The 10,966-nt window shown below is 50.8% G+C and overlaps 2 protein-coding genes across 3 annotated transcripts in view; one reads left to right on the top strand and one right to left on the bottom strand.

Annotated features, from left to right (window-relative positions):
• The window catches only part of NCAPD3 (non-SMC condensin II complex subunit D3), a 28,454-nt gene extending 28,175 nt beyond the window's left edge, over positions 1-279 (bottom strand). For both annotated transcript variants that reach the window (XM_074561352.1, XM_074561351.1), the window contains exon 1: positions 48-279. In XM_074561352.1, coding sequence (XP_074417453.1) covers positions 48-279 — 232 coding nt within the window. The remainder of the gene's footprint in view (positions 1-47) is intronic.
• VPS26B (VPS26 retromer complex component B) lies at positions 208-10,761 on the top strand. Its single transcript, XM_074561356.1, has 6 exons — positions 208-706; positions 4,046-4,202; positions 5,038-5,202; positions 5,986-6,161; positions 6,839-6,981; positions 7,579-10,761. Exons 1-6 carry the CDS (start codon positions 484-486, stop codon positions 7,723-7,725), a joined length of 1,011 nt encoding a protein of 336 aa, XP_074417457.1. The 5' UTR covers positions 208-483; the 3' UTR covers positions 7,726-10,761.
• The last annotated feature ends 205 nt before the right edge of the window (positions 10,762-10,966 follow it).

The following is a 10,966-nucleotide window of genomic DNA, read 5'->3' on the forward strand; positions in this document are numbered from 1 at the left end:
CCCCGCCCCGGGGGTGCACCCACGGGTGCCCCTCACCGTCCCCGCACCTCCGCCGACGTCCCGCAGCCGCCACCCCTCCAGGGCCCGGGACAGCTCGGCCGCCGCCATCTCCCGCCGCCGCCGCCAAGTCCCTTCGAACGGGCCAATCGCGCTCTCCCGCCGGCCCCAGCGCGCCTGCGCGGGCCGCCCCCCGGAACCGGGCGGGGCGGGCGGGGGAAGGCGCTGCTGCCGCCGCCCCGGCTCCCGGCTGCCGGCTGCGGCTCCGGGCGGGCGGCGCATGCGCGGTGGCGCGGCCCGGCCCCGGGACGAGGCCCGGCGAGGCGGTCCGGCCGCCCCGGGCTCCCTCCAGCGGCGGGCGGGGAGGCCCCGCCGCCGCCCCCTCCCCGGTTATCCCTGCCGCATTGCGGGGTCCCCCGCCCCGGCGCCGGGAGCTCTGTCCGTGGTGGCTGCGGGCAGGCCGGCAGGCCGCGCTCCGCCGGTGCCATGAGCTTCTTCGGGTTCGGGCAGAGCGCGGAGCTGGAGCTGGTGCTGAGCGACGCCGAGAGCCGGCGGCGGGTGGAGCACAAGACGGAGGAAGGCAAGAAGGAGAAATACTTCCTCTTCTACGACGGGGAGACCGTCTCCGGCAGGGTGGTCCTCACCCTCAAGTACCCCAACAAGCGGCTGGAGCACCAGGGCATCAAGGTGGAGTTCATCGGGCAGATCGGTGAGAGCTCGTCCCCCGCCGGGAGCCGGCGGCCTCCCCTCTCGGTCGCGTCGCAGGTCCGTCTCGCCTCCCATGTCGCGTTTGCGCACAGGCCGGGGGCAAGTGCTGGCGCCCCATGGCAGGGAAATCCTCGCCGGCGCGAAGTAGGTTACGGCGGCTGCGGAGAGAACTCCCACGGCCACCCGGAATGATTCCAGACGCCGTTCCAGCCGGGCATCCCTGTCTGTGGCCTGGGCTCAAGCCCCGGCGGAAGGGAGGGCACCCCGGTCCCTTTCCAGGTCATTGTTCTCCCGTCCTATTTTCTCGCTCCTGCTCGGTCACTGGTTTCGGCTCTCGTGCCTGGAGGCAGGGTGGAATTCGGTTTCTGTCCTGCAGATGCAGGTCAGAGCCCGGACATCCTATCGATGCCAGCTCTCGGGTGGAATTCTCCAGGCTGTCTTTATTCGCAGCTCTAGGAGCTGGCTGTCTGCATTTCTCCCGTGCCTATTGATTCGGGTAGGGAAGCAGTGGCTCTGCCGAGGATGGTGAATTGGGTAGGTTTTGCCCGAATGTCTCACATCACCAGCGGCACCTCCCCAGCCCCGACCCCACGGCATGTTTCACCCAGGTAGATCAGCTTTCTGGGCTCAGCTCAGCCAATCCCATCTTTTATTTTCTTATTCTTTGCGTGGGTGACCACGCATCCCTGCACGGTTAGTTGGGTGACTTCAAGTTGTTCAAAACTCGTGGTTACATGCGCGTGTAACCAATTTAGGTTTAATATTTCCTGCTTTCTTAGAGGAAAGGTAGCTGCCACACCCACTCTTCAATCCGAGTGGAGACGTCTGTGTTTCATGGACGTGCCTGAGACCCATGAGCCAAAACAAGTTCAAGATGTTCCCGGTGATGGGACTGTGCGTGGCGTGTGCCATTCCTCACGTCTGTGGCCTTCCGTACTTGTGTTTAAGCCTCAAAATCACCGCGGGAGCTGTGGGCCTGCAACCTTTGCATTGCAAATTGTGTGGTCTAGGAAAGCGAACTAGAGGTTTTCCCACCCAGCCCTGATGCTGCTGTTTAATGTTTTTTGCTGGCCTTGCTTGTGCGGAACACAGCTTTTTTGGAAAGAAAGAGGAGGACAGGCAGGGAGAGCCTGTAAATGATGGAGTGTAAGCGAGCCCATTCATCGGGAGCGAGCTTATGACCTCCTGATATTTGATTATTATCGTCAGTGGAAATTAAGCATGAACTTCGCTTCCTGCTCCACTCTGTCTCCTCTCTGCTGCCTCACCTGCTTCTGAATCCCTGTTTTGGAAGACTTTCGAGTCACACACATTTAGAATAACTGCTCCGAATTCACATTATGGCCCAAGCAGGGTGCGTCAGGAGCTGCTGTGGCTGCACGTTAGTCCTTTGGTTTTGTCCATCAGGCCACTTTGATAAAGCGCTGAAGTTTGTACCACTGATGGCACTTCATTAATGCCTTCCATCTGAAAACAGCTTGCCTTATATTCCAACTTCTGGCTGCCCTGAGGTCAGTATCTATATGAGACAATTTAACGAGTAGGGAGACTGGGACGTAACGGAGTGATGTGTCACAGGGAAGATGGCTGTTCCAGACCGGGTACCAGAGGCCCGACTGTGAACACGGTGTCCTGCGTGGTCTCCGGTGAGCACAGAGCCCATTTAAGACTGCAGTTCGCCTGCAGTTATTGTGTCCTGAGCGTGCCACCAAAATGTTGGCAGGGTTTGGTTTTTTTCCATCTGGAAACGTTAAAGCTCTGAAAAGCTGAAATTACAGCTTATACCTGTTTGACATGCTAATGTCTTCTAAAGTTTGGGAAATGTCAATCCTTCCTACTCTTAAGGCTGCAGAGCCCTTTGCGAGGTAGCAGAGAACTTAGTACACTGACATTTGCCTCCCCTTGCTTTAAATTCAGTCGTTGCCTTCTGCATCGTGTGGGAAGATGATATATGGCACGTGGCTTCTCCCTGTCACATCAACAAGCACTTTCCTCTCAGTGGACATGTATTCAGTGCAGAGAGAGTTGGTTTATTTATGTCACCTGCCTGCCCAGCCTGAAGGGCTTGATGGCACTCGCTGTTCTGCGTAAGCGAGGGGTGTTCTAGTGCCAATATTTCCATTACAGAGATAAGGTGAGCAAAGGGGTGTAAGAAACAGCCATTACTTAAAAGCTGAAATCTCATCGTGCATCTCAAGGAGCGGAGAACTGAGGCTCGCTGCAGAACTCTAATAAAACCTCTCAGAAGCCTCCTCTGCACAGTTTAGTGCTGACAGTGAACTTGTGTGTGTATGATTGCCTGATGACTTAGGTTTTTGGTTTCCTTGTCTAAAGGTATCAGATTGGCAAAGGCTTTACCTTTTAGAAGGACTGTGTGGGTGTCTTGTAGTCACACAGCTCACACGCAGGGCTGGGAAGGGCAGATTGCATTGATGGTTGTGTGTAATACAGAGCTGTTAATGCAAATTGCAGAGTTTTAAGTTTCTTTTGCTTTGTCTTAAGGGAGAAAACTTTGTGGAAGTGTAGAGAGGATCGATTTCATTAAATGAGGAAACCTGTAGTCGTTTCCTGCTGACGCAAGAAGGTTGTGGGGAAAACTGAAGCAATGTGACCATGGTGGTTACTTGAGCTGGTTTGAGCAGTGCTTCCAAAGGTGAACGCTCTTCCCTTGTCAGTGGTTCCATGGCCATTCATGTGTTATCCAGGGGCTGGTGGAGCAGTTGACTCAGCTGCCTCCCCACGCACTTGGTAGTCAGGCAGCAAACACTGGATTTATGCAGAATCGGTGAGCATCTCCACTGTTACTTATTCCCTGGTGCGAATCAAGACCACTCAAACTCTGTTGGCAAAGGAGAATCAGGAACGGTTGGAAGCCTCCTAGCCCTTCGTTTTTGCTCTGTTGCTCTTTGCTGTTCTAGAGAAGCAGTGGTGTTTTTTTTCCTCTTTTTAGAGCGGCAGTGCCTTTGGCCTGGAATATTGTGTAGAAAAGTACTGGAAGAGATTGCGTGAGCTCCTGGCTCCTCTTCTCAAACAGTCTGAACACAATTAATATTGATAATAGGTGACCCATGTCACTCTGAGGCAAGCCAAGTTCCTGATTCGTTGTAGCAGTTGAGGCTGTTCCTTTCTGTTTCAGGGAGGAAAGTTCTGGCCGGCACCTGGCTCTGGTGGAGAGCAGTGAAGCAGTGCAGGACCTCCCCTGTTAGGTTCTCTGAACAGTGGTGAAGGAAGCAGTGATGTGGATAAGAGAGCTGCTCGTAGCTGTGAAATCTTCTGCCTTTCCTCACTGTGTCATGTGGGATTAAGCATCACTGCTTAACCTGGACTTCTGTCTTCCTAGAACTCTACTATGACCGAGGAAACCACCACGAGTTTGTGTCTCTGGTGAAAGACCTGGCCCGTCCTGGTGAATTCACTCAATCACAGACATTTGACTTCGAATTCACACATGTGGAAAAACCTTACGAGTCCTACACGGGGCAGAATGTGAAGTTGCGGTGAGTCTCCTCCCCTTGCTGACCCCACTTCTGGGTTCTGTGCAGCGTGCAAGTACTGATAGTTACCATGATGATACTGGAGTGCAGCATCCCCTCTCAGACATCCTTGCAAGCTGATAACGTAACTCAAATGAATTTTGCTGGGCTGAGTTGTAAAAGGCTGTCTTTCAGGGCTTTGCTTTTATGAGCGTGCATTAGGCTTCATGGAACTTGTTTTGTCCCATTCAAATGACAAGAGAAATCAGCCCCTCTGAATCAACGAAATACTTTCTAATTTATTTGGTAATTCAAAAAGCAAAATAAATTGTTTGTCTCCAGTTTTTGCTGCCTTGTAATCAGTCTTGTCAACTTTAATTGTGCTCTGTGTGCAAGCACATGCCTGGCTTGTATCTTCTTTGTATGTTGCAAACTGTATTTCACATCTAGGCACTCCAGTTGACTTGAAATCCAGTCACTGGCTTCGAAGGGGCGGTTGGAAAATTCTGAGATCTGCAGAAAGAGGTGTGCCCGTGGAGACTGGTGTGATCTAATCTCTTGCAAAAGGGCAGTAGTTTTAACATGAGCAAGCTGTTACTCAGATCCCTAAAATGGTGCTTAGGTAACTCAGGCTCACAAATGCATGCAAGCTTAAAGAAGTCTTAGAAGAATCTGCTCTTGCATTTGAAAATTCCCTTCTTTCTTTTCCAACATGGGGTGGTATTGGCTGCTCCAGAAGCCAGGGTACCGGTAAGACTGCTCGGGTAGCCCAGTGCAATCCACTCCGCCCCATGTCCCTCCCTGCTTTGTCTCTGTTGCTGCCTGTACAACCCTAATAGGAGGGGGACTCTCCTTGCAGGTATTTCCTCCGAGCGACCGTCAGCCGCAGACTGAACGATGTGGTGAAGGAGATGGACATAGTTGTGCACACTCTGAGCACCTACCCAGAGCTCAACTCCTCTATTAAGATGGAGGTGGGGATTGAGGATTGCCTGCACATTGAATTCGAGTATAACAAGTCCAAGTAAGTGTCTCAAGAGCAGCCAGTGGCTGTGAGGAACCATCTGCTACAGGGGACAGCTTGGTTTGGAAGCCTGAGGCATGCGTCTTGCATGTGATCCTCAAAGGGATTCTTTGTTCATGCGCTCCAGCGAGGCTGGCAGACTGTTCAGATCCTGGTGGAGGATCTTTAGGTTCCTCTCTTTGCTCATAGATGTGTTCTCTGGACGAAGGAGTGGGAAGCAATGGCTGCGGCGTACTGAGCTGGGAGCACAGTGTGAGGCTGTTGCAGTAACTTTGCATTCCCTGTATCCTTGACAAGATCAGTATTTGCAAGTGTCTTCAAAGTATAACGTCTGCTCTTTGCCAGACAATGCAGCTGAAGTGGGACCTTAATTCGGGCACAGAGGCTGGAAACAACTCTTTTAAACTACTTTTAATGCATCTTTCCCAGCTGATGCTAGCAAATCTCCCTGAAGTGTAACATTTGGGTTAGTTTTAATTGACTTAAATTGGTTTTGGAGTCTTTGTTGTCACAGGGGTTTCTTACAGATACTTAGCCTGAAATTCTGTTTTTAATTTATCTGATCATGCTAAGTGTTCTTGTAAATTTCCAAAAGACCGGGGGATGAAAGATGAAGTGCTGTTTACAGCAGGCTAGTGGAGGTGGTTGATATGCCCTCTGAAATTTACAGCTGGGGCTGTGGGTAAGAGCAAAGTGCCTGACAAGCAAGTTCCTGCTCTTCAGTCTGCGTCCTGGTCTGCTGCACAGTGTTTGACTGTGGTGCTTTCTTCCTCCATGTGCTAGGTATCATTTAAAAGATGTGATTGTCGGAAAGATCTACTTCCTGCTGGTGCGAATCAAGATCAAACACATGGAGATAGACATCATCAAGAGAGAAACAACAGGGACCGGACCCAACGTATATCATGAGAATGACACAATAGCTAAATACGAGATCATGGATGGGGCACCTGTGAGAGGTGAGAAGGCAGACGAACCCTTCAGAATTCCTCTTCTGAAGTTTTTTCGGGTGGGAATACGAGTCCTGCAGTGTCTTCACTTGAGTCTGTGTGCTCAGTAGTAGTATGCATCCTGTTTCACTGGCAGACTCACAGCAGTTTACATAGGTGATTAAATATGATCCCCTTCCTTCTCTGGTATGATAAGGGGGAACTGAGGCATAATGAGTTGCAATGACTTAATTCTTTTGATGAAGCAGTGGCAGAACTAGGAATAGATGTAAATTCACTGTTGGCGTAGGCCACCAGCTGGCATTGCTGCAACTTGGAGCAGAAAGATGTGGTGTTCTAGCTCTGTGCCAATCTCCTGTGCCACTTGTTTTCCAGTTCCATTGCCCAGCAGAGTCACCTGCCAGAGAAAATGTCACCTTACTCGTTTTTTCCTGCAGTGCTGTCTTGATGCAGGTCACAAATGAGTCCTATGCTGTTAAAGTGGAGATGGAATAGCTGTCAGCAAGGACAGGATCTGGCTGTGGACCACGCATGATCATTTTGAAGGGAGTTGGATCTTTTAGAACATCTAACTCCACTCATGGAAATGTGACAAAGTTTGTGGCCTAGTGAGATTTTGTTTTATGGATGCTCTCCTAGCTTATATCTGTGAGTTCTGTCTACTGATGGTTCTGTGCACTTTGTAGGGGAGTCCATTCCCATCCGACTCTTTCTGGCTGGCTACGAGCTGACTCCAACGATGAGAGACATCAATAAGAAGTTCTCGGTGCGTTATTACCTCAATCTGGTGCTGATCGATGAGGAAGAGAGACGCTACTTTAAACAGCAGGTGAGAAACAGAGCTGTTTGTTAGTTCTTCTTGGACCTGTAGACTGTCGCTTGGGATACTATGTCATAAGGACCTTCTGGGAATTTGGGATTCCTGTAGGAGACAATCATGTTCTTGACTGAATATCTATAAGGACTAGACAAATTAGGATGTGCAAAGCGGGTCTAGAAGGAGCGGTCCACACAGGTCAGATGTGTGTGGTGGTGGGCATGTATGTAGAAGGTGCCCACCTGGGACGACTTTTCCACTTCTTTGCCCTGCGGTGGAGCTTCTGTGCTTCACCTTATGAATTCCAATGTGGTAGCCAATGGCAATAGGACAGAGCTGCTCTAGACCTCCAGTGAGTTGCCTCTGCGCGCTCAGATCCTGGGGAGGAGCGCTCTACCCAAATTTTCAGGAAGGCCGCATTGTGAGGCCGCTGCTTGCCACTGCAAGTGGCCTCATGTGCGTGGCTGCGGCTGGAACATGCCAGCATGGGCTGAGTTCTCGCTGGGTGCAAGCTGCTCGCCTGGTAGCTTGGTTCAGCCTTTGGGTCTGGGTGGGGCCAGGAGAAGGTCTCACAAGCCCTGACAAGCCCTGCTGGCTGTGTTACTACAGGAGGTGGTGCTTTGGCGGAAAGGAGACATAGTGAGGAAGAGCATGTCCCACCAAGCAGCCATCGCCTCCCAGAGGTTTGAGGGGACATCCTCACACACCGAGGCCAAGACCCCCAGCCAGCCTGCAGAGAACAACGGCCGGCAGTGAGAGGCCACGCAGAGGAAGGCTGCTGTGGAGCCAGTGGGGACAGCAGCAAGGAGGAAGAAAAAAAACACTTCAGAGACTTCATGAAAATAAATATCCGTTTTTGACTTAATTCCTTTTCAAAGGACTCGTAGGGTGGGAAGGGGATGGGAGGGCAAGGCAAGCTGGAGCACTGGTGGTGCGGAGTTGAAGGTACCTCAGTGCTTCCCAATCAACTACATTCCTCTGGGGTCGGCTGCTTTGAGGCGTGTTGTCCGGAGGCTGCGGAGCTGCCTGATCTCCTCTTTGCCCCAAGAACCTTTCAGTGTGGCTGTGGGGAAGGAGAGAGCAAGTGAAGGCCAAATCTGCTGCTTCGTCCCAGCGGTGTGGAGGTTGCTTTGGGGCTGCGTAGGGTGGATATTTTTCTTGCCTTTCGGAAATCTTTGCGAGGGAAAATGACACAGTGATTAGCTGGAAGGTAGAGGGAGTCAGAGACTGAGGTGCGGCCTACTTGAAATCGCTTAGTGTTATCCCCTCGCTGCCTCCCTTTCCTCTTCTTGCTGGCGTTGGATTCCTTGTCACAAACAGTTATATCACGTAGTTGACTCAGCCCAGGGACTGCCACACAGCCGCGCGGAGCACGGGCAGCAGGCACACTGTCGTGTCCTTGCCATGGAGCTCCTGACTGCCGTGTTGCGTCAAGGGGGAGCTGCGGCTGGTAGGAGGGAGTGAGGCAGGAGAAGGCAGTAGGAGGTGGCACAGGTTGGGCAGAGCGGTGAAGGTCCCAGTGCTGCTGGGTGGGCAAGAAGAGGGGGCAGGAAGGCTCCTGGCCAAGAGCAGTGCCTTCCTAGTCTTGTCTCGGCAGCTGCCTGAGTGCCCCTGAGATTCAGTCTCTCTGGTTGCTGCGCTCATACAGGTCCCAGTTGCTGCTGTGGAACAGGGGCAGACCAGGCTCCAGAGGTTTGGAGAATAGTTTTGGAACGTGAGAAATAAATGGGGGGCTCTCCTGGGAGCGGGCTTACGCTGCACACGCTGCCCTGCTCATGTCTGTGTCCTTGTGACAGGGCAGGCTTTGTAGTAGGGACAGACAGCAGTATAGAAACACATGCGTATTGTTTTGTTTGCTCCCTAACGCCTGCGGGATGAGGATTAGTAAGGACAGTAAGTGGATGCAATTGTTTTAAGAAGCTCATGGCCTGCGTGTGCTGCTAGATGAAGCCAAGCAGCAACTGGAAGGATGGTAGAGCGTTCTGATTCCAGAGACATTCCTGAGGCCTGAGCTGAAGTCACCAGTGAGGTGTGAGGGTGTACCATGAACTGAGAACCTGAATGTGTTTTTTTTCTTTTCTAAAATAAGCTTCTTTTAGTCTTCAGCTAAGTAGAGTCATGAGAACGTTCCCAGAAGGGAGTCACACTCCTCCATTAAAAATTAGATGTGGCTTTGTAGAGTCGATTGACTGAGTCTGGAGAATATCCATCCTGTTTAGCTGCCCTTCACGGAAGCAGGTGATTAGACCTCCTAGCAGATGGAGAGACAAGCCTGCACTAAATGCTGGGATATGAGCTCTATCAAGTGGAATTTGTCTGGATTTCCCTGTGAGTGTGGCTCGCTAGGGTTTTGTCCAGCTTCCTTTTAACTCTGGAATGAATCTCCTGTCTCTGTCCTACAGCTGAATGTAGCACAGTCGTCTTGCAGCTGGGAAATGGAAGTATCTTCTGCTTTGTTAGTGGAACAGTGCTGGTGGAGGGAGTGGGGCCTGGGTGGGAAGGGGAGCTTTTTATGTAATAAGACAGCTACTGTATTTCAGTGATAAATGTGTGTTTCTGCTTGCCAAAGTAAGTTATCTTTTACTCACCACGTGTAAGGTTGTGGTTTTTAGTAGAGCTGGACAGTCTCGCTCTGTTGTAGAGGACACTAATGATCTCATCTCTGCTGAATGCTCGTGTCACACCATGTTTCTGCTCTGTAATAGTGAAGACGTGGCTTGCTTTTCTTTACATGAGAAGTCTGTGCCATGGGCTGGAGCCGTGTCTTCCTAAGACTGAAGCAAAACCTTACTTTAGACAACTACCTTGTTATGCCAGGGCAAGAGGCTCACATGGCAAAGGAATCTGGATGTTACTTTTGACACTCACTCTACTCCCCTCTGTGTCGGGGGAACCACCTGTGCTGTGGCAATACACAATCTTTTAGAGACAAAAGATTTTGTCTCCCATTGGGAGCCTCCGGGGATAGCAGACTATCTTTCTGTGGCTATGCTGAGCACAGCAGCACCCTAACCACCCTCTAGCTTTCCCTCAACTCCCATCCCACCTAGCATTTTTTCCCTTGCCCATTCCTCTTGACTGTAGGCCATGTGGTACTAAAGAAACCCCATGGATGAAGATATCTCTGCATTCCAGGAGTGTTTTGTTTACTGGCCGAACAGCATCAGTACTGGATATAAGATAATTGTCTGACAAGACAATGCGCTGTAAGGAGATTTCTATTAAACATCTGTTCATCACTTCTGGAGGGATTACTTGGAAAAGGTGCATGAGCCTATACATTGGATTGGTTTGTTTTCTTTTTTTCTGCTTTGTGCCCTTCTCTCCTGTATCCCTACTTGTGGAACCAGAATTCAGAAACCATCCCCATTTTTATTTAATCTAAATGGACCATTCAGCCTGTTACCCACTAGGCCCCCTCTGTTTGTCCAGGGTGGAGCAGATGTTCCAAGCATCCTTAGAGAGAAGTTGAAGCATAAGGTCACTCCAGGACAAGGTACTTTAGAAAAGCATTTCATTAGCACGGGAAGGGGCAGACACTACTCGAGCAGTCGTGCCCCTCTGAGCTGGGTGGTTCTGTTCAGTACTTGGGTCATTCCCTCCCTCCCAGGCCGAGTCAGGCAGGGGGGAGTGTGCAAGTACTAAACCAAGCAGTGCAACCTGTAATTAAGCCTCTGCTGTGTTTACATGTTTCTTAATTCGTCGTCTTTTCAATGGCTGTATTTTAAAACTTGGGTTTTTTGTCTCTCCAATTAAAAAGAGCCAGCCCTGGCTGTCAAATGCTGTCCATGAGTTTGTCTGATATGGTTTATATTGCCTGGCCTGGGTCTGGGTTGTTGGTTCTTTTTACAGTATTAAGACATTTTCCTTTAGTGCCATACTGTGTAGCCTGCCAAACACACTCAAGGAGTTTGTCCTTTGTTATCTTTATAAATGCGTGGTCTTTCTTTAAGCTATGTCACTGCTTAGAAGCTGTGCTGGCGGAGGACCCACGTAG

This window comes from Larus michahellis, chromosome 17, assembly GCF_964199755.1.
Source record: "Larus michahellis chromosome 17, bLarMic1.1, whole genome shotgun sequence".
Lineage (NCBI taxonomy): Eukaryota > Metazoa > Chordata > Aves > Charadriiformes > Laridae > Larus > Larus michahellis.